The following is a 25961-nucleotide window of genomic DNA, read 5'->3' on the forward strand; positions in this document are numbered from 1 at the left end:
CTTCAATAAAGAAAGGACAGCATCTAAAAGCACTAAACTGACCAAAAGAGAGAAGAAAGTTCAAAGGGGACAATCATAGTACAGAAAATGTGAAATAACAGTTCCTGAATCAAATGAATCACTAATAAATCTAGGCTAAATGAAACAATTAAAAATCACTTCCCCTCTCAAATCCTTTACTCACTTATCTGGCTTTCCAGGGAGCAGGAGACGGAGACGACACTTATTAGCAGAGTGGATTTCCTCTTCCTTCACCCGCATCAGCCTTTGTAGTGCCAGACACCAATCCTGAGCTACCGTCATGTTCAAGTTCTGTGCAGGAGGAACAGAAAACAAAGTGTAGAAAGGGTATATAGGATCCATGGAAAGGGTCTCTCCTCAGTAGGTGTTGATTAAGTCACTGCCAATCCTATCTGTTTTCTTAAATCAACCATAGTCTCATTCCATCTTGAATTTCTTCCACTTTGGTGGGAAAAGAGAAGAAAGGGAATCATGGGAATTTCCACATTCAGCAGGATAATATGGTACTAGGATTCAACCACTGATCTTTGGCTTTACTATAAGGATCATGTAGCCCTGATATTATAGTGGAGAAGGGGGAGTTAAGGAAATTCTGGCTGGGACAGAACAGAAGATAAAGCAAGTCTCCTGAGCCAAGCTAAACTTCCTTGAGGCTGAAGAGGGATTTTGTGATTGACCCAGTTTCCTGGGAGGTAAGATCTCTGGCATTGGCTCTCTTCAATCTGAGATGACCTTCCATTTACAATGCAGGCATGGATCTCCTTTGCATGCTGTCTCCCCCATTAAAATATGAGCTCCTTGCAGAAAGACACTGGTTTTGCTTTTCTTTGCATCCCCAGCACTTAGCTCAATGCTTGGCATCCAGTGTAGCTTAATAAAACGCTTACTAAAACAAATAGGTAATACAGTGGATAGAATATGAGGCCTAATATTGGGAGGAGGACCTGGGTTCAAATCTGCTCTTTGCCACTTTCTAGCTGTGTGACCCTGGGCAAGTCACTTAACCTCAATTGCCTAACCCATGCCACTCTTCAGTCTTAGAATTGATTCTAGGACAGAAGGTAATAAATAATGAAGAATAATAATATAATATAAATATATTTATACTATATAAATATAATATTTATATAATATAAAAGCAAATAACAATGTTAATTTAAAAAAATAAATGTTTACTGTCTGAGTGATGGACCTCCTGACAACTAGGTGATGAAGCAGATAGAAAGCAGGACTCTCTTCACTCACACACTAGCTGTGGCTTGTCATCTCAGTTCAGTTTTATCACTTGTAAAATGCGGATAACAATAGAGCGCCAGCCAGGGTTGTTATGAGCATGAATGAGATAATATATGCAAAGAGATAAATACATGGTAGGTGATGATGATGACAATGACTATCCAGCCAGAGCCATGTTCCAGAAATGGACCACAAAAAAGAATGATCATTTTTCTGGAGAGTTTGCAATGTCTGGCATGATTCAGCATAATCAGTGCCTTGCCCTACTCTGGAAGTTTCCAAATATACCTCCCCAAAAATACAGCTCCAAAATACCTCCAAGAGACACATAGCCCCCAAACCATGGTCAGCATTAGCTCCCATTGAGTCCCAACTCATTGCTGAGCAAGAATAATGGCCCTGGTGATTTGTCTGCTGATTTGGGCCCCTGGAACTTTGTCCAAGGAGTTTAGTACCTGATAGGTGCCATGGAGGGTGCTGATAAGCAGGGTGATCTGCTCAACCACAGCCAGGTCCTTCTGCAAATCCTGTAGCTCTTGGAAGAGGCGAGGGGGACCAAGGTACACTTTGTCTGGGAAAGAGAAGACACATAACTCAGGCAAGAACCAGGATTAAGTGGGTAGAAAAAAGGCAGAATAATCCATTCATTCCCTTTGTAAGGATGGAAGCCTACTTAGGCACAGCAGGACCCTGGACAGTCCAACACATGTCTAGACTGACCAGATAGCTACTAGTGTGGCTTTCCCAGAGAAACTTTGAGTGAGGGGCAAAATGAGCAAAAGAAGGAATTGTTGGGTCTCCCCCCAAGATTAGAGGCAATCTGCAGAGCCATTAGGTTTGGGGTATTTTTTTAACCCTTATTTTCTGCCTTAGTAACAACTCTAAGACAGAAGGGCAAGGGCAAGGGCTAGGCAAACGAGGTTAACATTAACATAGCTAATAAGTGTCTGAGGTTGGATCTGAACCCTGGAAGATAAGTCCTCCTGACTACAGATCTAACACATTATGGTGCCACCTAGCTTCCCCAGCTTGCTATAGTGGAAGCATATGGAAGAATTCCATGAGGAAGGCTTTCCCAGAATAGGAAAAGAGGGTATGTGGCCAGGGAGAAGGCAGGGAGAGTGGGGTGTTCTAGGTACTCAGCAGATGCTCAGGTCTCAAAGATAAGGAGGGTCTCTAATTAGCAGCACCCAAGTGGGTGGGAAGAGCCATGGGTCAGGGAGCTTCTTTGAAGGGAGGTATTTAATAAAGGGAAAGAGAAAGGGAGAAAAGGAAAAAGGGAGGGAATAGGAGACCCTCAGGAGCTTCTTCTTGGAAGAGTGAAGCACAAAAAGGAACCCAAGCACATTCCATTCCATTGATCCAATTGCTCTATTAATTAGAAAGGGGGTTCAGGAGAGAGAGCCATCTGCTCATGTTCCATCCCAGGCTGCCTCCAAAAGAATGTGTTGATGATGGTACAAATGTTCTCTAAACCCTAAACTTCCAGAATGATTCTGCCCAGGGCCCCCGGAGAGACGCCAAATACCTCCCCACTAAATAAATGACCTACCACTCGTCTCCCCATCAGAAAGCTCTACTGCTGGCACACACAAGAAAATAAAATTGATGCCCTCTTCAGTCTGATGGAGCGGTCCTGGGTTAAGCATCCCATCACAGACCCTGAGGACTGATACTAGAAAGAGATGAAAGCTCCATTCGTGCCACCTGAGAGTCCAAAGCAGCCTGGTTGAAACAGCCAGTTCTGGCCACCAAGCAATAGTAGAAAAAGCCTTGAAAAGAGGCTTCAGAATCCTGGGTCTGTAGGAAAGACATCTGCTCTCTCTGGGCCTCAGTTTCCTCCTCTATAAGATGGGGATGATAAGTCCTGCCCTGCCTAGCTCAAAAGGGGTTGTTATTAAGATCAAAGAAGAGGATGTGCCCATGCAGAGAATCACATTCCAAGTGTCAGTGATTCTATGGGGCCGGGGGATGAAATTCCTTCTACTAAAGAAGATGGGCACCTGCTTCTCAACTTCTCATCTTAGAGAGTTGCCTGGGAGAGGTAGTTAAGGGACTTGCTCAGAGTCACACAACCAAATTGCATCAGAGGAAAGACTTGAACCTGGAACTTCCACTCTGCATTAACAGCCTCTCTCATGACTATGCAAAAAGGATTATATTTTGTATGAACTATGTTATCCCCAGGAAAGGTACTTCACCTTATTTGCCTCAGTTTCCTCATCTGTAAAAAGGAGGCAGAGAATGAAATGGCAAACCACTCAAGGCTCTGTCCCAAGAAAACCCCAAATGGGATCATAAAGAGTTGCACACAACTTAAAAACAACTAAACCAAACAACAACAAAATCATCAGGGTTGGTGAGCTGCGTCTCTACTTAGAATCATTCAATCATCTCTTGTTCTCACAGGGATATTATGAGGATACGAATAAAGATAATGTGAATAAAATCTCACAATTTTATAGGTAATAATGACTGATGCATAATACTGAAAGTCTTTTGTATATAATATAAATATTTTATATTAAATTATTATAGTATTTTATTATATAATATAAAATATAGTACAATATATTCTATATTATTTTATTATATACTATATAATATAAAATATATTGTGATATATTATATATTGCAATGTTATATATTGTAATATGTTATATATTTATAATATATGTATGATTAAAAAATTAACATCCAAATACTCCAAGTTTAATTTTTATAAGATTTAATCAGAATATCTTGAAGCAAAGGAAAGAATAACTTTAGTAAAGAGAAAGCTTCTCAGACTGCACACCTGGGAGAGAACGCAGAGCCCCAGAGAAGCCTCAAGGGCAGGATTTTCAGCCAACTTATTTCCCAAACATCAGGATGCAAAGTGAACATTTAACTTAAAAAGATGCTGGGTAAATGTAGTTCAGGTGTGTCAAATTTCTATTTCTATCACACATAATATAAATTGGGAAGTGGGTACTATTATCACTCCCATTTTTACAGATGAGGAAACTGAGGCTTAAGGTAATCAAGTGACTTGCCTAGGGCCACACAGCTAACGTGTAAAACAGAATTCAAACTCAGGTCTCCCTGACTCCAAGTCCAAAGTTCTATCCACTGACCCATAAGAGGCAACATGGGATACTCAGTAGAGAGCTGGCCTCCGATCAGACTCACATTCTTGAAGCATCTAACAAATTGACAGAATATGCTCATTGCAAGAACCCCAGGAGAAGGGATTACAAGTATTAGAAGCATAATAAGCACCTACTATGTGCCAAGCTTGGGCTATGCTCCTCACTGGGGACTCAAGGCAAAAATAAAGAGGTTTATACCCTCAAAGAGCTTCTGCTCGTCTGAGGTGCCAGGAATGGGAAGTGTACCACAAGTACAGGCAAGCCTAAGGACAAGGTAACCTGCAGCAACAGTGGTTAGAGACCTGGACCTGCAGAACAGAAGTCCTGGGTTCAAATCTGGTCTCATGACACTTCTTAGCTGTGTGACCCTGGGAAACCCCCATTGCCTAGACCTTACCATTCTTCTACCTTGGAACAAATATTTAGGATCAATTCTAAGACAGAATAAGGGTTTTAAATAAATAAATACTAAAATAAAATAAAATGAGCCTGAAAACTTTGCTTGAAGCCAATTTGTAGAGAGCCTTCCTTAAATGAGAGAGGCTGGAGAATTTCTGTTTAATCCTAGAGGCATCAGGGAGCAGCTCGAAGCTTTGGAGGAGGACGATATGGTCGAATTTATGCCTTAGGAAGAATTAATTTGGCAGCTACAGAGCAAAGTTTGGAGAGAGGAGAGAATGAAAGCAGGGAGACCAATTAGGAGGCATTCTCACAGTCCACAGAAAGGCAATGGAGAGAGGGGGCAGATTCAAGAGATGCTACTGAGCCAGACAAGACGTGGGCATGAATTGATGCAGAGGAAAGGGAGACAATGAGAAGCACATTTTACACAAAGACAACAAATACCAGAAAGACAAACAGCTGGGAAAGACTTGAGAATTCTGCTCAATAGAATGACCAACGAGGACTCCAGGGGACCAATGATGCCACAGCGACTCCCTTCCTAAGTGGAGTCAGGATGCAGAATGAGCCAGACAGTTCTGGACACAGCCACTGTGACAGTGTGCGTATTTGTTACCAAGCTTTGGCTTTTCTTTTTCTTTTTTCAGTAAAGAAGTAAATGAAAATGAGGGGCAGTTAGGTGCACAATAGAGTGCCAAGTCTCAGGGAGGCCTGAGCCTCAAGACATTTATTAGACCCTGAGCAAGTCACTTAACCCTCTTTGCCTCAATTTCCTCATCTGTGAAATAAGCTGAAGAAGAAAAATGGCAAACTATGCCAATAACTTTGCCAAGAAAAACCTCAAATGAGGCCATGAAGAGTCCGATCCGACTGAAATGATTAAACAATAACAACAAATGAAAAAGAAAGTTTGCTAATTTTAAAAATCCAAATTACTTGGGTTTTTTTTAAATACATGCCAAATGATTTGATATAGAGCTGCGGGAAAGGGAAAAATCTGAGATGACTCTTGAGTTGACAGACTTGGGACACTGGGAAGATGGTTTTGGCTTCAAGGATGAAAAGTTTAGAAAGGAAGCAGGTCTGAAGGAAAGCATAACAAGCTCAATTTGGGGACAAGGTGAATTTGAGAGGATGAGAGAACATTCATATGAAGATTTCTGCTAGGCAGTCACTAAAGCGGAGTATAGTAGAGAGGATAAGGTTGGAAATTTTATTTGTCTTTAGTATATATGTATGTATGAAAAGAGAAGGCAAGGAAGAAAAGGGAAAAGAGATAGAGACAGAGAAGCAGGAGAAAGAGGGGGAGAGAGGGAATAAGGGAGGAAAGGAGGGAAAAGAAAGAGACAAAGATAGAGACAGAGGAAGAAAAGAAGGGAAGGGGGAGAGAGTGAGAGAGAGAGAAGCAGGAGAGAAACAGAAACAAGAGGGGGAGAGAGAGGAAGAGAGGGAATAAGGGAGGAAGGGAGGGAAAAGAAAGAAAAAGATACAAGAGAGAAAGAGAGAGGAGAAAAAAGGGAGAGAGACAAAGATAGAAAGACAGGGACAGGGGGCAGCTGGGTAGCTCAGTGGATTGAGAACCAGGCCTAGAGACGGGAGGTCCTAGGTTCAAATCCGGCCTCAGCCACTTCCTAGCTGTGTGACCCTGGGCAAGTCACTTGACCCCCATTGCCTAGCCCTTACCACTCTTCTGCCTTGGAGCCAATACACAGTATTGACTCCAAGACGGAAGGTAAGGGTTTAATAAAAAAAAAAAAAAAAAAAAAAAAAAAAAAAAAAAAAAAGAAAGACAGGGACAGAGGGAGAAAAAGGGAAAGGGGAGAGAAAGAGGCAGAGACACTGACAGTGACAGACAGAGACAAGGGGGGGAGAGGGAGGAAGAGAGGGAATAAGGGAGGAAGGGAAGGAAAAGAAAGAGAAAAAGAGAGATACAGGAGAGAAAGAGAGGAGGAAAAAGGGAGAGAGACAGAGGGAGAGAAAGGGAAAGGGGAGACAGAGACAGAGACAGACAAGAGGAGGAAAGAAAGAGAAGAAGGGAAGAAGGGAGGGAAAAGAGAGAAAAAAAGAGGGAGAGAGACAAAGATGGACAGAGGGAGGGAGGAAAGGATGGAGAGAGAGAGAGAGAGAGAGAGAGAGAGAGAGAGAGAGAGAGAGAGAGAGAGAGAGAGAGAGAGAGATCTGAGGATTAAAACCTAGAAATGATCATTGAGTTCATAGGAGTTGATTACATCACTGAGGAAGTATATCTAAAGAAATGAGACTAGGAGTGTCTTGGGGGGAGTGGGGGACTCCTACATAAGGATTGAGAAGGACAGATGGATGATGATCTAAGCAAAGGGAACGAGAAGCAGCAAACAGAGAAGGAGGAGGAAAATAGGGTTCACAGAAGGAAAATGAGCTCAAAAGCTAAGAAAACTAAGGAAAGATCCAAGAGGATGAGGTCTAAATTTGACCATTATAGATTTCCTGGTAACCTTAGAGAAGAAGGACAAGAGGCCCGTTGGGGAGAGAAGTGACTTTTCCCTAAGTGGCAGCGCTGGGTCCACTGGCCATGGCCCCTGCATTCCTATCTGGTCCTCGTTCCTCTGCTGTAGGAAGACGGCGGGGAGAGGGCAATGCCTCCAAGCTGGAATGGACAGGGAAAGGGGGAAGAGCAATGGAAAGAGAGGAGACACTCACTGTGGGACTGGCTGGCCGGAGAAGACTTCTTGGCCCCAGCATTCTGAATGACGACATTGTCCTTGTCATAGGTGCCGCCCTCCTGGCCCACTTCCACCACTTGTACCTGGGGCAGGGCCGTATTCCACTTCACTACGTACTTAGGGCCCAGAGGGACCAGGCTGCTGATCTCGAGCTGCCCCCTGTGGAAAGGAAAGGGAGGGTCACAGCTGTCCACCCACCACTCTGCTGTCTCCCATCCCACCTTGGAGCAGCTCAGCCACACACCATGCAGCCCCCAGTGGCAGCAAAGTCAGGAGCACCGGGCAAGCCCAGCCTCAGGCCCCCAGCACCAGAACCAGAACCAGAACCGCAAACATGCCCCAGTTGGGGAGCTCCAAGGCTCCAATCCCACCTACCTGAGGTTGACAGGCCTGAGAAAGACAAGAAGGATGGAAGGTCATTATGAGCACTGATTTCTAGAGTAAACTAAAACCTGCCCTGGGGAGATAAAGACTAAGGGGGGCCTTGAGGGGCTGGGGACAGAAAAAGTCCACTCTCATCCCCCATCGGGATTAGCCTTTCCCTTCATTCTAACTTCAAATCTATCTGTCAATTCCTATTGATGGTGTATCCATCCGTGTTGGTGTTTTCTTCCTCTAGGAAGCTGTTCGCTCTTTGGGGGCACAGACCTGGCCCCAACTCTACTCTGGGTCTTCTCCAGCTATAATAGGAAGCTCTAACCAAGTCATTAAATGAAGAGATGAGAAAATAACAATAATAGTAATCAATGATGATGGTAATAATAATAAATAGGAGCCAGGGAATTCTATAGCACTTTAAGGTTTGCAAAGAGCTTTACAAATATTCATTTAGTTCACTCTTCTTTTTTAACCTTCCTTATCTTCCGTCTTGGAATCAATATTGTATATTCCTTCCAAGGCAGAAAAGCCCAGAAAGGGCTAAGCCATGGAGGTTAAATGATTTGCCCAAGGTCCCTAGGAAGTGTCTGAAGTCAAATTTGAACTCAGGACCTCCCTGTCTCTAGGCCTGGATCTCAATCCACTGAGCCACCCAGCTGACCCCAGCTCATTTTATTCTAACAAGCCAGAGAGTAGCTGCTGTTTGTTATCCCCATTTTACAGATGTGGAAACTGAGGAAGACAAGGGGACAAAAGAACAAGCACTTACTAAGCACGTATCACATGCCAACAAAGTGTAGAGTGCTTTATATATAGCACTTTTAGTTCACACACGAACTCCTGACTCCAGGGCCAGCTCTCATCATCAAGCTGCCTTATTTGGGAATGAGGTTTCCATACTTCTACTGTGAGCTGCTTATTTATTTATTCATCTATTCAACAAACCTTTACTAAGAATCCACTAAAAGTCTTTGGAGGGTACAAAGATGAAAACAAAAACCAAACCAACTTGCCTCTACTCCCTCTCTCCACCTCTCATATTTTTTGGTTTATTTCTTTTCACACCCTCACTTTCCATCTTAGAATCAATACTAAGTATTGGTTCCAATCAGAAGAGCAGGAAGGGCTAGGCAATAAGTGACTTGTCCAGGGTCACACACCTAGAAAGTATCTGAGATCAAATTTGGATCCAGGACCTCAGACAGGACCTGTCTGACGCCAAATTCCTCACCTCCCTTATGCTATACTTAGGATTTCTTATTAAGTTTATTGAACAAATGAATGAGAAATGAATATTCACTGGGAGTGATGGCACAGGTAACCCCCAAACCCCACAATCCCAAGCCCTGTGGCATGATTTCATCCTTTACATGCTAAATTGGCTTCTTGATTACATGTGTCATGGAAGAGGTTTTGGAGTCTCCGGTATGACACTAGGAAAGTGAGACTGCCAGAAACATTCATTACTCCTGACCACCGGGTGGTGGGGCAGTGATGGGGATTATTAGACTTGGGCCAGGGTTCAACCAGGATCTACCATTTATAACCTGGTGACCTTAAGGATGTCACAGCCTCTCTAGGCCTCAGGATCCTCCTCTATAAAAGGATGGACGATCCAAAATCCCTTTCTCAGCTCTAGATCTTACAATTCCTTCCTGGTCCCATGTCTTTCCTTCAAGCGTCTGCCCCAAAACTAGGAACCTCCTAACTATTACATACATTTATGAATGTGGATATTCACAGGCTCAAATGCAATCAGGAGATTTGGTGTGAAGGTAAGAAAGAATATCTGGAGCATCAGGAAGATAGCCTTGAAGAGGGATGCCCAAACAAGAGTGAGAGGGAGCTTTCGTGCCTGGTAGATCTCGAACAGCAGAAAAATAATTATCTGTTCATAGAATTGCAGGATGATAAAATGGGACTTTGGGGCATAGAATGTCAGAATTAGAAGAGACCTGAGAACACAAGATGTCAGAGTGGGAAAGGTCCTTACAAGAGAGAATGTCAGAGCTGGGGAAACCCTTAGACCTTAGAATGTCAGAACCAGGAGAGACTTTTAGAATCCAGAAAATGAGAGCTGGGAGAGAGCTTAGAACAGAGACTGTCAGAGCTGGGAGAGACCTTAGAATAGAGAATGTCAGAGCTGGGAGAGACCTTAGAACAGGGAATATCAGAGCTGGGAGAGAGCTTAGAACAGAGAATGTCAGAGCTGGGAGAGAGCTTAGAAGAGGGAATATCAGAGCTGGGAGAGACCTTAGAACAGGGAATGTCAGAGCTGGGAGAGACCTTAGAACAGGGAATGTCAGAGCTGGGAGAGACCTTAGAACAGGAAATGTCAGAGCTGGGAGGGAGCTTAGAACAGAGAATGTCAGAGCTGGGAGAGTCCTTAGAACAGAGAATGTCAGGGCTGGGAGAGAGCTTAGAAGAGGGAATGTCAGAGCTGGGAGAGACCTTAGAAGAGGGAATGTCAGAGCTGGGAGAGACCTTAGAAGAGGGAATGTCAGAGCTGGGAGAGACCTTAGAACACAGAATGTCAGAGCTGGGAGAGACCTTAGAACACAGAATGTCAGAGCTGGGAGAGAGCTTAGAACAGAGAATGGCAGAGCTTGCAGAGAGCTTAGAACAGAGAATGTCAGGGCTGGGAGAGAGCTTAGAAGAGGGAATGTCAGAGCTGGGAGAGACCTTAGAAGAGGGAATGTCAGAGCTGGGAGAGACCTTAGAAGAGGGAATGTCAGAGCTGGGAGAGACCTTAGAACACAGAATGTCAGAGCTGGGAGAGACCTTAGAACAGAGACAGTCAGATCTGGGAGAGACCTTAGAACAGAGACGGTCAGATCTGGGAGAGACCTTAGAACAGAGAATGTCAGAGCTGGGAGAGAGCTTAGAACAGAGAAAGTCAGAGCTGGGAGAGACCTCAGAACAGAGAATGTCAGAGCTGGGAGAGAGCTTAGAACAGGGAATATCAGAGCTGGGAGAGACCTTAGAACCCAGAATGTCAGAGCTGGGAGAGACCTTAGAACCCAGAATGTCAGAGCTGGGAGGGACCTTAGAACAGAGACTGTCAGAGCTGGGAGGAGAGTCCTTAGAATCAAGAATATCAGGCCTGGGAGGGTCCTTAGGACACAGAATGTCAGAGCCATCTAGTCTAAGCCTTCATTTTATAGCAGAGGAAGCTGAGGCCCAGAGGGTTTGTAAAGGGGCTTGTCCAAATCACGCAAACAAAACTAAGTAGCAGAGCTATGATTCAAACCCAACTGATACTAAAACTGAAGTTCTTTCTACTATCCCATGGTTGAAATAGTCACTTGCCCAAATCCAGGGACCATGGTCCCTGCAAGGCCCATTCTGAGATTCTGCAGCATCCTTGGGCCATGGACTGGAAGACCAGAAGCCCCCTCATCAATCCCCCCAAAGCCCTGGTCCTAAAGAACAAAGAATCCTTGCCTCTCAATGGTGGTCCCAATGGGACTGGGTCAGAGGCCCCCCTCCCCGTCTCTGCCCTCACAGAGAGGCCCATTGCCCACTTACTTGAAGTTGATGTTGGCACACACCAGCATGTCATTGAGCAGGAAAACCTTGCGCTCCTTGGATTTGATGAGCTGTCCCCGGTCGCCATACACCGTCTCTGTCAGGGTCTCACACAGGAGCAGCTGCCGCTGGCCCGACGTCAGCAGCTATAAAAAGAGACATGACCACGGAGCTAAGGCAACAGCAGGCTTGGGCCCAATGGCACCAGACGCCATGATTTAGCACTAAGAGTTTCCTCTAATCTTACTGGTGGCTCCCAAGCCAACAAAGGCCATACTCTCGAGGATGACATTTTAAATGATTAGTGTTTTCAACGGGTCTTGAACCAGTCCAGTTCTCAGCCCTTTCCAGGTTGTGTGGTGGAAAGAGCCCCAGCTCTAGGATCAGAGGACCTGGGTTCAAAATCCATCTCTGAGGATGACTGGTTGTATCACTTAACCTCCTTTCCTGATCTGTTAAATGAGAGGAAGGGGCAGGTGTGGAGTAGATGGACTCTGCAATCTACTTAGATCTGTAATGCCAGAACAAAAAATGGGGGCAGATAAGTAGCCCAGGAGATACAATGCCAGGCTTGGAGACGGGAGGTCCTGGGTTCAAATCTGACCTCAGACACTTCCTAGCTGGGTGACCCTGGACAAGTCACTTGACTCCCACTGCCTAGCCCTTACCACTCTTCTGCCTTGGAACCAATACACAGTATTGATTCTAAGGTGGAAGGTAAGGGTTTGAAAAAAATGATTACTCCTTGGTAACCAACTTTTTTTTCAAACACAGCCAAACTGGTGATGAGAAGATACTCAGTCTTTTACTAAGCCGATCATTGAGTCTTTTTCATTTAATGGAGCTTGTGCCTGGCTATCAATTCCTTCAAAGAACAGAGCAACAGGAACCTCTAAATGGAGGCGGGCTCTAACAAGATAATAGAGGAAATACCAAAGCAATCAACCTTAACAGGTCTTGGAGCCCCCATTGGTGTCGATCCCCTCTAGTCTATTAGCATTAGGATAAAGCAACTGGCATTTAATACATGAATTTAACACAAAGTATTTTCTTTCCAGATAATAAAAAAGAAGAATTAGTGCAAGAATTCTCACTCCCATTTTACAGATGAAACAACTGGGGCTTCAGAGACTCGGTTATGGTAGCACGGATACTAAGCCAAAGCTGAGCATGGAATTGGGTTTCATTATTCAAAGTGTCGTGCTCTTTCTATGTACTATGCCCTGGTTCTTGGCATCCACCCGTTACCCCTGTGCTGTTCCCCAGTGGAAAAAAATCCCCAAATTAAAACAGGATATTTCACAAACATTCCTCTAAGGGGTCCTGAAGGGGCACATTGTGAAACAGTCCATTTGTTTCTGTTTTCAGCTACACCCAGTTTCATTTCCCCAAACCGGTAATGGACAGAATAAGTCGGTGGCAATCCCCCAAAGAACAGAAATTCTTTTTTTGTCCTTGTTAAACCCTTACCTTCCATCTTAGAATCAATTCTATGGGTTGGTTCCAAGGCAGAAGAGTGGTAAGAGCAAGAAAATGGGGGTCAAGTGACTTGCCCAGGGTCACACAGCTAGGAAGTGTCTGAAGACTGTGAATCAGTTCCAAGGCAGAAGAGTGGTAAGGGTTAGGCAATGGGGGTGAAGTGACTTGCCCAGGGTCACACAGCTGGGAAGTGTCTGAGGCCAGATTTGAACCTAGGATCTCCCAGCTCTAGGCCTGGCTCTCCATCTACTGAGCTACCTTGTTGCCTCAGAAATAGATGGGCAAATGCTGAGCTGGCATCTTTCTGACGGCAACATTTCCTGTCTGGAAAAGGAGGATCCAGTAGTTGCTTTGAGGAGAAAACCAGCTGAAGAGTCTCCCATCTGGAGCAAACTCTAACCAGTCCCAAAGGCCAATGTCAAAGAATTCAGAGATAGAAGGGGAGTTATGAGAAAATAACTCTATAGAGGTTAGATGACTTATTTAGTCATACCAGGAGGGGCTAGTTAGATGGCTCAGTGCATGGAGAGTTGGTGGTCCTGGGTTCAAATCTGACCTCAGATACTTACTAGCTGTGTGACCCTGGGCAAGTCACTTAACCCCAACAGCCTAGCCTTTACCTCTCTTCTGTCTTGGAACCAATACTCAAAATTGATGCTAAAATGGAAGGGATGGGTTAAAAAAAAAAAGCCACACCAGAAATAAGTGGTCTATGTAGGATTTGAACTCAAATTTCATGACTTTAAAACCAAGATAATCACCAAGAATTTATTAAATATCATAATATTTTTACATTATTATGTGCTGAGCACAGTGCCAAGCCATGGGAACCCCCAAAATATAAGTCCCTCAAAAGACCATTAAGAGAAGCAATACACAAATATATAATATGTATTGTGCAAGTATTTATGTGGGCATGTGTGCATAGACAGAATAATCTTTCTCACTACACCCACTAGGTCTTTCTGATCTCAAACTAGCTGTGTGACCATGGATCAAGTCATTTAACTTCTGTCTACCTCAGTTTCCTCGCCTGTAAAATGGGGGATAATTGTAGCACCCACCTCCCAAGGTTGTTTTAAGGACCAAATGAGATATTTCTAAAATGGTTTGCAACCCTTGAAGAACTATAGAAATATTCACTACTAAGGGCTGGAGAAGGTCTTGCCCAGCAGCAGTGCCAACGAAATTAACCAACGATGGGGGCAGCTGGGTGGCTCATTGGTTTGAGAGCTGGGCCTAGAGATGGAGGTCCTGGGTTCAAATTTGACGTTGGACAATTCCTGTGTGACCCTGGGCAAGTCATCTAACCCCAAATGCCTAGCCCTTAATGCTCTTCTGCCTTAAAACCAACATAAAATACTGATTCTAAGATGGAAGGTAAGAGTTTTTAAAAAAAGAAATTAAATGAAACAAACCAGAGACATTCCAGATAGCAAAAATCATTGAATATTAGGATGGTGCCAGGATTATTTATTAACAAAGGAGACCCTGGCTGGGGGCAGGAGGATGAAGAGATGAAGAGCGTGCCCTTGCACTCCAAGCATCTATGGCTTCTGATCCTCTCTCAAACCAGAGAGGGCTGAAGGCAGGGGGAGATGAGGGTCTACACAGCCTTCCTCTCCCCCTCCCATCCCCTCCTAAAGACAGGAATGAAAGAACATTGCCACCTTGTGGAAAGTCTTGTCCTGGAAGGGGCCATTCCTTTTGTCTATCCAAGAGGATCAACAATAGCACTGATTTCTATGCCACTTTGGAGTTTATGGGATACCTTTCTCCCATGGGTCCTGTGAGGTGAAGAAGGGAAGCATTCTACCTCAGAACTTCCAGGATTGATTCATGGGAGCTCTCCAAATGGATGCAACCACATTGATGTCCATGCATGGCCATTACTTTACATCCAGACTCAGCAAACTAGTCTGAGGGTCAGTCAGACCCCAGTCTGTTTTCTGTACCGTCCACGGGAGCTAAGAATAGATTTGGCCCCCGGACCACAGGGAGCCAACCACTGCCCTCTGTCTTTGAAGAATCATAAAATCATGGGTCGCTGAGTTGGAGTTAACAGCCTCATTTTACAGATGAGGAAACTGAGGACCAAAGACTCCTGTCCAGGTCACATAAGGAGTAACAAGCAGAAGCAGAATCTAAACCAGGGTCCTCTGATACATGGATCCAGTAGGCAGCTTTTGTCCCCACTGCAACAGAATCTTCCTGAATTAATTACTTGGATGAAAAAAAGTTTATCATCCTAGTAACCAAGTCCCACTAGACTGGACCTCAGACTGCAAGCACAGTCTGCCATGGTTTGTCTGTAACAAAGCCAAGGAGATCAGGGGTCATGTCTGAGTCAAAATAAGGCAGCAAAGGAAGGCTTTGGGGATCAGGGAATCATAAATGTAGGACTAGAAGTCATGTGATCTAATCAACCCATTTTACAGAAGAAGAAACTGAGGCTCTGAAACACTGAGGGATTTGCCAAGGTCATACATCACAGGTGGAATTTGAACCCAGCTCCCAGGTGGTGCTTTTTCTATTCTCTTACTATATTATTAGGACACTGAAGCATCAATAGGGCAAGGGACTTGTACCAGGAAAGAGTGGTGACCTTCATCACGGCTAAGGCTAGAACCTACTTTCAGGCTTTCTCCCTACCCGCACCTCCCTAGTCCGAGGTCTCTCCAAAGAGCTAGCCAAAGTCTCCCCTCACCTTGTTGAGGCTGCTGCGGTCACTCACACTCTTGGTCAGCTGCTGGATCTCAGCCATCTGGTCAGCCAGCCGCTTCTGCTCATTCAGTTTCTCAGCCAGTGTCTCCAACTCTGTGAGGGCCAACTGGAGAGACAACCTGTCCGGGTGGCCTTTGGAGGTGTTCTTCAGCATGTCCTAAGAGGGCAAAAGGAGAAGACCAGCTTCAGACACATGACACATGGTTAGTACTGCCTGATTTAATTCTCAGGCCCCTCTCCTCTCTCTTCCTTGCCTTCTCTCCCTCTCCCCTCAATCTCTCTCTCTCTCCCCCCCTTCCCTCCCTCCCTCTCTCTTCCTCCCCCCTTTCTCTCTCCCTCTTTTCTCTCCTCTCCCCCCCTCTCTCTCCAATTTCTCTCCCTCTCCCTCTCTCCAGTCTCTCTCCCCTCTCTCTCCCTCTGTCTCACTATCTCTATCTCCCTCCCTCCCTCCCTCTTTCCTTCTCTCTCCTCTCTCTCCCTCTTTCTCCTCTCTCCTCCCTCTCCCTCTCTCCATTCTCTCTCCCCTCTCCTCCTTCTCTTGCTCTCTCACTTCTCCCTCTATCTCTCCCTCTCTCTCTCCCTATCTCTCCCCTTCTTTCTCTTTTTCACTCTTATCTTTCTCTCCCCACTCCCTCCTCTCTCCCTCTCCCTTTTTCTCTCCCTTCTTCCCTTTCCTCCTTTCTTCTCTATCTCCCTTCTTCCCTCTTTTCTCTCCCTCCTTCTTACTATGTCCCTCTCTGTCTCACCCTTTCTCTTTCTCCCTCCCCACACAAACTTGCCTCACAACTCTTAAAAGCTTCCTGTGTCAGACCAAGACTTTGCTTCTCTGGCCCCACATGGTCCCTAAAGGATAGGGATTAATGAGTTTGAGTGCCATTTCTGTATCTCCAGGACTTGCACAGCCCCTGACACAGAGTAGGGCAATGCCAAGGCCAAATCCAGGTCACAGGCTGACTCCTTCAGGGGAATGAAGTCCACTCCTGCCTCACTCTCTTCCCAAAGCCATGCCCCAAAGTGCCCAGGAAAACTCGGGGATTAGTACTGGGTGTGTCAGGATTGGCCAACCGCCTCTCTACCAGGCTAGTCTGAGAACAGGCAGCAGATGTGGGCTATTGGCAAGCCCATCTCCCATTCTGCAGTCTCCTACTCAGCAGTCACCTTCCCACCCTGACCCAAGGGGAGAGTGAAATTGCATTCATTTCAATTCAGCTGAGATTCATTTAGTACCTGCCATGTGCTAACTAAATAGCCAGGAGCTGAGGATTCAAAGATAAAACCAAGACATCCCTGCCATCAAGAAGCTTACATGCTACAGGAGGAAACGATCTGTACCCAAGTCATTTATATGTCTGTGTATGTGAGTGATATGTACACCACGGAACTGTCCCAGGCCAAAAGAGGTCAAGGGCCACCTTGTTAGGGGCAATGCTAGACCAAGCCAGCAGCTCCATGATCCAGCCTGGAACTGAAGCTCCCAAAGAGCCATAGAAAACACGGCAGAAATCCCCTTTAAAACAATTCGGGAAACATCTAGTCCACATCTGAAGGCCTCCAGTGAGGAGGCAATCTCTAGCTACTCAGAGGGGACAGCCGTCAGAGTCAAGTTCTTCCCTTGCCTTGGGCTGATCTATGTTTCCCTGCTTGTCACCTCTGCCCCTTGCTTCTATTCTGGCCCTCTGGGGCCAAGCAGAAAGAGAGCAATGCCTCTTCCTACCTAAAAGGCTTTCATAGAGCTCTTGTGTCCCCGCTAAATCTTCTTTCCTTGAAGCTAACTATCCTCATCTCTCATAAGGCATGGTGTCCAGTCCCCTCCCTGTCATGGTCCCCTACCTCCTCGGGACTATCTGTCAAACATGATTCTCAGAAATGAAAGGCACAAGTCTTCAGACATGAGTCCAGCAGGGCCATCACGTCACTTGGGGAGCAAGTAGTCTGGCACAATGGATAAAGAGCTAGGCTTGATGCCAAGTCAACCTGCGTATAATTCTGGCCTCTGAGACACACCAGTTGTGTGACCCTGGACTACCTCTCTCTGCTATGGGCAATGCTCTAAGACCACATGTCAGAGGAGGCGCTGACTTGCACTCTGTACCAATGAAGTCCCCATCTCTATCATCTCACACCACCTGGATCCTATGCTGACATCTTTGTTGTCATTCAGTCATAGCTGTGTTGGTCTCTCCATAAACCCTATTTGGGGGTTTCTTGACAAACATACTGGTGTGGTTTGTCATTTCCTTCCATAGCTCATTTTTACAGTTGAAGAAACTGAGGCAAACAGGATTAAGTGACTTGCTCAAGGTCACAGAGCTAGTCTGTGTCTGAGGCTAGATTTGAACTCATGAAGATGAGTTTTCCTGACTTCAAAGCCCAGCACTCAATCTATGGTTACACCTAGAGTTGCTCTGAGCTACTCTCAGAGTAGCCTAATTAGCTTTTCTTAAAAAAAAAAAAAAACTTTATCTTCTATCTCAGAATCAATACTAAGTATTGGTTCCAGGGCAAAAGAGAAGGGCTAGGTATTGGGGGTTAAGTGATTTGCCCAATCACACCTCTAGAAAGTATCTGAGGTCAGATTTGAACTCAGGATCTCCTGTCTCCAGGTCTGGCTCTCTTATCTATTGAACTACCTACCTGCCCCCCAATTAGCTTTTCTGAGAGCCACATAACACCACTGACTCATACAAAGCTCTCATTCCACAAAGACCTCCAGCTCTTATATAAACATCTCTGCCCGTGCCTCTAACCCTAGGGTAGGATTTTCCGTTGATCCCTATTTAATTTCACATTAGAATCATCCCACTCTTCTAGCCCAACTCCTTCACTATTGTGCCAGCTTTGTGTCTTCTGCAGATTCCATAAGCACAATCTCTAGGCTTTCATCCAAAAATGGTGAACAGGATTTCTCCAAGTACAAGTCGTGCCCCTCCACTCCAGTAGAATAGAAGCTCCTCAAGGACCAGAACCATTTCCTTATTGGCTTTATATCCCCAGGGCTTGGCACAGAGCAGACACTCAATAAATGTTTCATACATTAAATTGAAAGGCTCTAACGAAGCACAATTGGAGAGATAGGTCTTAGGATTATCAAAGGAGCATCAGCCAGGATGACACACTATTATCCAGGCTTTCTTCTGGTCAAGACTAAACAATTAAAATCCTGCTAAATGTCGAGCTCTTCTCATTTTATTCTCACTGAGTCTCCCTCGTGCACCATTACTCCATCTCTTGGCCCCAGGATGCTCAGAACCCACAGGGGCTTGACTGCTCACATAGCTTGAGATGAGAATTAATGACCAACTCTCTTTGTCCTGGAGAGATGGTCTTACCATCGATCGTGCCTCAGTGCTCCCAGAACTCCTCTGACTTTTTATAGAAGCTAAGAGCCCTTCAAGGACCTTGACATTTGCCCTACTGCTGACACACTGAGGCTCTCCAGGAATTCCTATCTGTCCAGTAGCTGCACTTTCTTTTATAGGGTTGTTTTCCCCAAAGAAGAGTGTGAGCTGCTTGAGAGCATGGACTACCTTACTGTTTTTCCTTGTATCTCCCATACTTAGTTTTTAAGTGCTAAATAAATTACTTTTCTATCATTTATTCAGTGAATATGTCCCAGAGTCACTATATAACCTACATATGCTACCTTGGGAATGAATGCAAAAGGTGCTAAAGGGAGGATCAGATCCTGTTTAGAGAAGGAAAATGAAGCAGAGTGGAGAGGTGGCTGGCTCTGGAACACCCATCTGTGAAGCCCCCAGCATCCTAGCCCAGGGCGCTGTCCCCCATGTTATGCCAGCTGGCACCTGACTCTGGGATGGAGCCATACCTGAAGCAGAAGGATAAACTGAGGAAACCGCTGGATGGGCTTCACCATGAGCCCATAGAGTGTGACGCGATCTGAGCTGCTCACCTGCCGCCTCTGGAAGAGAAAAACTTCAGTCATTCTCCAGTATGTGTCCCCTTTGCCCCCAGGGTTGAGCTGCCCTCTCCCAATCCTAGATCCACCTGGTCACCGGTGCCTGCCGGAGGCAGTGAGGAGCAATGAGGACTCTCTGGGTTCTAGATCTAGAAAATCTGTCCTTCCACAAGCTACTGGTACTCAACTCAAGCCCCTGAGATAGCCTGGGAATCTCATTTTATAAAGTTCAAGAACAATGGGCTACCTTAAAAGGAATGTAAAAGATGATAAGGGGAGGGTCAGATCTGTTTGATAGGAAGGTGAAGCTAGAGTGGTGAGTACCCTTTCCCATGTTAAATAATCTGGACCTAGAAAGAACCTCAGAACATAGAATGTTGGAGCCTGAGGAGCCATAGAACAAAGAATGTCAGAGCTGGGGAGACCCTTAGAACAGAGAATGTCAGAGCTGGGAGAGACCTTAGAACAGAGACTGTCAGAGCTGGGAGAGACCTTAGAACAGAGAATGTCAGAGCTGGGAGAGACCTTAGAACACAGAATGTCAGAGCTGGGAGAGACCTTAGAACACAGAATGTCAGAATGTCAGAGCTGGGAGACCTTAGAACAGAGAATGTCAGAGCTGGGAGAGACCTTAGAACAGAGAATGTCAGAGCTGGGAGAGACCTTAGAACAGAGAATGTCAGAGCTGGGAGAGACCTTAGAACAAAGAATGTCAGAGCTGGGAGAGACCTTAGAACAGAGAATGTCAGAGCTGGGAGGGACCTTAGAACAGGGAATGTGAGAGCTGGGAGAGAGCTTAGAACTGAGAATGTCAGAGCTGAGAGGGACCTTGGAACACAGAATGTCAGAGCTGGGAGAGACCTTAAAACAGAGAATGTCAGATCTGGGGGGACCCTTAGAATAGAGAAAGTGGAAAGGATCTTGAAACTCAAAATAGCAGAGCTGGGAGAGCACAGAATATGGGTCTTTACACTTTCTGATGTCCTATTCAGTCTTACCTACCAAGGACCTACAAAGAAGTTGGTTTTCTATTAACCCTTATAGCCCCTTCAAACCAGATCTTCCCATCTTACAGGAGGCTCACTAAAATCAGAGAAGGGGGAATCTTTCACCAAAATGACAAGCAGAAAGTAGAGCCAAGTCTGGAGTCTCTGCTAAGTAAGTGACCTACCCCTTCCCACCAAGATACCTAACTCATCCCATGACTGACCTTGAGAAACTCCAGGAAGGCTGGCTTGGTGAGACAGGCCTTCTTAATGATGGACATGGCAGTGGTGAAGTTGTTGACATAATCACTGTACACATCCAAGACCATGGATTTAGAGAACTGGAAACAAAAAGGAGACAGAACAAGAATTGTTATGCCCATTTCACAGATTAGAAAGTCACAGCTGAGAAAGACTAGGGAACATTTGCAAGGACTAGAAACAGATTATACACCAAAAGATCCTTCACTCTAAGTCTAACACTCTTCCCTTTCTCCTTCAGTTTCCTCTCTAATTCTCAGGAAGACCCTGAGACTGGTGGTTTAAGAGGGATGACCCGAACTAGAAAGTACAAATCTCCTCAGTCCGAAGGCAGAAGTCCGGGGAGCAGCTGGCACATAGAACCAGGGCTCCTCAGAATGCCAGTTTCCTGGGATCACTGTGTGACTCTACACAAGTCATGAAATTCTCTGGGCCTTAGTGTCTTGGTCTATAAAGTGGAGAAAATCCTCCTTACACTGCTTTTGTCCCAGGCTGTTGCTTCACAGAAAACAAGTTCCTACAGCAATGGGGCCACAATGGAAAGGACCAAACTGCCAGGGTCAAGTGTGTCTGATATTTCAATACACTCTGCACACTGCCATGGTCAGGGCAGAGAAGGGTAGAAATGAGAATTTTTGGAGGGGACACTTCCATCCCCATGCCTGAGCCTCTTATACAAGAGACAGGAATACCTTGGGGACATTTCATAGGAACACAGAATGTCAGAGCTGGAAGGGGGCTTAGACAGAGAATGTCAGAGCTGGGAGAGACCTTAGAACAGAGAATGTCAGAGCTGGGAGAAAGCTTAGAACAGAGAATGTCAGAGCTGGGAGAGATCTTAGAACAGAGAACTTCAGAGCTGGGAGAGATCTTAGAAGAGAGAATGTCAGAGCTGGGAGAGACCTTAGAACAGAGAAGGTCAGAGCTGGGAGAGAGCTTAGAACAGAGAATGTCAGAGCTGGGAGAGATCTTAGAACAGAGAACATCAGAGCTGGGAGAGACCTTAGAGCAGAGAACGTCAGAGCTGGGAGAGAGCTTAGAACAGAGAATGTCAGAGCTGGGAGAGACCTTAGAACAGAGAATGTCAGAGCTGGGAGAGAGCTTAGAACAGAGAATGTCAGAGCTGGGAGAGATCTTAGAAGAGAGAATGTCAGAGCTGGGAGAGATCTTAGAAGAGAGAATGTCAGAGCTGGGAGAGAGCTTAGAACAGAGAATGTCAGAGCTGGGAGAGAGCTTAGAACAGAGAATGTCAGAGCTGGGAGAGACCTTAGAACAGAGAGTGTCAGAGCTGGGAGAGACCTTAGAACAGAGACTGTCAGAGCTGGGAGGACTCTTAGGACATATTGTCAGACCATGCAATAATAATAACTTAAAGTACTATGTAAATATTAGTAATGATACAAAAGGATACAAAAACTATAATACACTGCTTGATAGATGAATATAACATATAACATTTTTACAAATACATACATATAAATAACATCCAGCCCAGTGCTCTTACTACTCTGTTGCTGCCCGATTAAATCCCGATCAGGCCATCTGGTTCCTAGGTTCCCTTCCAAAAGCTGTGCCTTCTCTTTTGATGGAGGGAGAAGAGACGAGGTCCTGGAGAGGGAAAGAGGGATCCTGTGGCCCAGCCTCCACTCACCGAAGCCACAAAAAGGTCACCAATTTTCTCCGTTGTGTCCCACTCAGCCACACGGGACGACAGGGCGATCTGAAACATGGAGTGGCACTGCAGAATTTCCTTAAGGCGAAAGAAGACCACTTGGCATTTGCGGACACTCAGCACCTTGGGCTCCATCTCCATCAGAGGGTTCCGGTAATCCTGTCAGAATGTGGTGGTAGTTAGAACTGGGCGACTACTCTGGATGAAAACCAAGCCCAGATCCCCACACAGGGATGCCCACTCCCTTGCCGGACCAGGGACTGGGGTCTTATTCCTAAATAGAGCTATTTCTACCTGCAGTCCCAATCTATATGGACACCCTTCCCACATACTCCTAGAACAGACACAACCACTTTGGGATTTCAGAAAGAATAAGTGAGCCAATGAGGCAGGACAGCATCATCAAAAGCAGACGGACAGCTTCTGACGTATACTGGCTTTCCAAGCCTCAGAAAGTCACTTAATTTCTCACTGCCCCAAATGACTCTGAGACTAAAGCTACAGAACAGTGGCTGATCTAGAGTAATAAGAGTTTCCCTTATCAGTGGAATCGCAGATCCATTCAGTTTTGCTTTGGCCTCTTCCATTGTCCTTGCATGTCCACAATGCCTCTAAATTCCTAGCCAACTGCACCTGGGTACCACCCATAAAAAGTCTTTTCTACGTGTGCATGACCCAAGGTCAGTCATAGGGCTTTGCTCATAGTACAGTTGCTTCATAAATGTTCAATTGAATTAGAGTGATTAAAAGATGCTCATGGAGACTTAGAAAGCCTTATTAAGCTCTCTAATTCCCCACGGGTTATACCTGAATGATCCGTTTCAGAGACTCTACATAACTCCCTTCACTCTGTACAATGGACCGTAAGATGTGACGTCTCACCACCTGTGAAGGCCAAAGAAACAATCAGTGAGTCAATGTCCCCACCATGTAGCCAGTCTCTATAGGCAACAGAGGTGGGAACTGAACCCAGGTCTGACTCCAAGTTTGGTCTTGTTTCTCCTAGGAAATATGGCTTCTTGAGGGCAACTGAGTAGCTCAGCAGATTGAGAGCCAGATCTAGAGACTGAAGGTCCTAGGTTCAAATCTGACCTCAGATATTTCCTAGATGTGTGACCCTGGGCAAGTCACTTAACCTTAATTGTCTACCCCTTATCAGTCTTCTGCCTTTGAACAAATACACAGTATTGATTCTAAGATGGAAGGAAGGAAGGAAGGAAGGAAGGAAGGAAGGAAGGAAGGAAGGAAGGAAGGAAGGAAGGAAGGAAGGAGGGAGGGAGGAAGGAAGGAAGGATTTCAGATATTCCTTCCTTCCTTCCTTGCTTCCTCCCTCCCTCCCCGCCCTCCCTTCCTTCCTCCCTTCCTCCCTCTCTTCCTCCCTCCCTCCCTTCCTTCCTTCCTTCCTCCCTCCCTCCCTTCCTTCCTCTCTTCCTCACTCCTCCCTCCCTCTCTTTCTCCCTCCTTCCTTCCTTCCTTCCTTCCTTCCTCCCTCCCTCCCTCCCTCTCTTCCTCCCTCCCTCCCTTCCTTCCTTCCTTCCTTCCTTGGTTAACTGATGAGCCACACAACTGGGACAGGAGATGTTAAGACATCTCCAGAGAGGGAAGCCTCTGCTTCTCGGGACCTAACAAATAAGGAGAGAGAACTTTCTCCACCAACACTGCTTTCCTTTCTGGATGTCCCAGATAAACATGCATCCACCTTCTCCCCACAGACCTGTTGAGGGGAAAGGCCATCAGGCATGGGGCCCAGTTCCGGAGCAGGGTGCTTGATGTCCGAAACGGTGACTTCTAGGAAGCCCATGTCTTCTTCCTCTGAGTCACCTGGAAAAACAAGCCAGAAACTGAATCTCCAGACCCAGGAACTCAAGGATGCCTCAGCCCTCTCCCCTAGCTGGCAATAGGACCAGGACTCAAATAGTCCTAAGGGATGTCCCAAGATTAAGGAGCTGTTCCACCTTTCCCCACCAAAGTTCTAGACTGCCATTCTGTCTGCTGAAGCTGAGCATTTCAATGAGACTGAGCACTCCTTGAGGGCAGGGTCTGTCTTTTATTTCCTTCTGGATTCAGCACTTAGCACAGTGCCCAACATATATTAGGCACCTAATAAAAAGTTGATTGATGGATCAATAAAATTATTGACGAATACATTTGTTTTCTAGAAAGAGTCAAAACTTCTTTGGGATATCAAAGGTGAGGAATAATGTTAAAATATTAAGGGCACAACTCAGGCAAGTCTGCTGACCAAAATGATGAGTCCTCTTCAAGCAGTCTTAACTTAATGAGGAACTGTGAGATGGGAAAGTCCTCTGGAGGACACAGGTTCGAATCTCAGCCTTGCCATTATCTAACTCCCAGGGTGACCTTCAGTAAATCATTTTCCCTATATTTCTCTTCACTGTGGACTCAGTTTCCTCCTCTGTCAAAATGAGGAGAAAGAACCAGACACATTCTAAGTTCCTTTATATCAATGATCCTAAGAACTTGGTTAACTGTTATTTCTCCCCCTTCTAGCAATTGGGATGGAAGATATTGAGGCATCTGCATAGAGGAAGGTCTCTGCCCCTTAGGACCTAACACAATGGTCTGCTTATATGTAAGAAACATATGTTGTGGGGGCAGGTGGGTTGTTCAGTGGATTGAGAGACAGGTTCAGAGACAGGAGGTCCTGGGTTCAAAACTGACTTCTGACACGTCCTAGCTGTATGACCCTGGGCAAGTCACTTAACCCCCCATTGCCTAGCCCTTACCACTCTTCTGCCTTAGAACCAATTCACAATATTGATTCTAAGACAGAAGATAAGAGTTTAAATTTAAGAAAGAAAGAAAGAAAGAAAGAAAGAAAGAAAGAAAGAAAGAAAGAAAGAAAGAAAGAAAGAAAGAAAGAAAGAAAGAAAGAAAGAAAGAAAGAAAGAAAGAAAGAAAGAAAGAAAGAAAGAAAGAAAGAAAGAAAGAAAGAAAGAAAGAAAGAAAGAAAGAAAGAAAGAAAGAAAGAAAGAAAAAAAGAAAGAAAGAAAGAAAGAAAGAGGTTATGGGAGTAGCTAGGTGGAGGCATGGAGACAGAAGGTCTTTGCATTCAAATCTGGCCTCTGTGTGACTAGCTGTGTGACTGTGGGCAAGTCATTTACCCAAATGCCTAGTCCTTATTACTCTTCTCCCTTGGAATCAATATTCAATATCAATTCTAAGCCAAAGTTGAGGCTTAAGGAGAATATAGCTCCTCAAACTCCTTGGAAGAAGTGGGGAGCCCACAGATGGGAAACATACCTGGTCAGCTTTTTTCAGTGTATTGATTAAGTTTGCAGGTTTTTTTTTCTAGTTTTTTCCTTTTTTAATTCTTTGCTATATGAAAGCATCCTCTAAGAGGTGGAAAGGGAGGGATATAAAGGACATTTAGGTGATATAAAACCAAAAGATATCAATAAAGTCTATTGTTTTTAATGCTTATTGGCTAGATGACTGTGAGTAAGTCGCTAAAGAGATCAGAGATCTAAGTGGCTGATTTGCAAATCAGTTGCTGATCTGAAA

The 25961-nt window shown here is 45.2% G+C and overlaps 1 protein-coding gene across 1 annotated transcript in view; it reads right to left on the reverse strand.

Moving 5' to 3' along the window:
• The window catches only part of ARHGEF10L (Rho guanine nucleotide exchange factor 10 like), a 177411-nt gene that overhangs the window by 84743 nt on the left and 66707 nt on the right, over nt 1–25961 (reverse strand). Inside the window, exons 7-17 of the mRNA XM_056826195.1 lie at nt 24151–24391; nt 23244–23321; nt 22416–22595; nt 20728–20844; nt 19428–19520; nt 15585–15758; nt 11399–11544; nt 7868–7882; nt 7470–7651; nt 1713–1828; nt 185–312 (exon numbers count right to left, since the gene is read on the reverse strand). Of these exons, the coding sequence (XP_056682173.1) occupies nt 185–312; nt 1713–1828; nt 7470–7651; nt 7868–7882; nt 11399–11544; nt 15585–15758; nt 19428–19520; nt 20728–20844; nt 22416–22595; nt 23244–23321; nt 24151–24391 (1470 nt within the window). The remainder of the gene's footprint in view (nt 1–184; nt 313–1712; nt 1829–7469; nt 7652–7867; nt 7883–11398; nt 11545–15584; nt 15759–19427; nt 19521–20727; nt 20845–22415; nt 22596–23243; nt 23322–24150; nt 24392–25961) is intronic.

Source organism: Monodelphis domestica, chromosome 4 (genome assembly GCF_027887165.1).
Source record: "Monodelphis domestica isolate mMonDom1 chromosome 4, mMonDom1.pri, whole genome shotgun sequence".
In the NCBI taxonomy this organism is placed as follows: Eukaryota; Metazoa; Chordata; class Mammalia; order Didelphimorphia; family Didelphidae; genus Monodelphis; species Monodelphis domestica.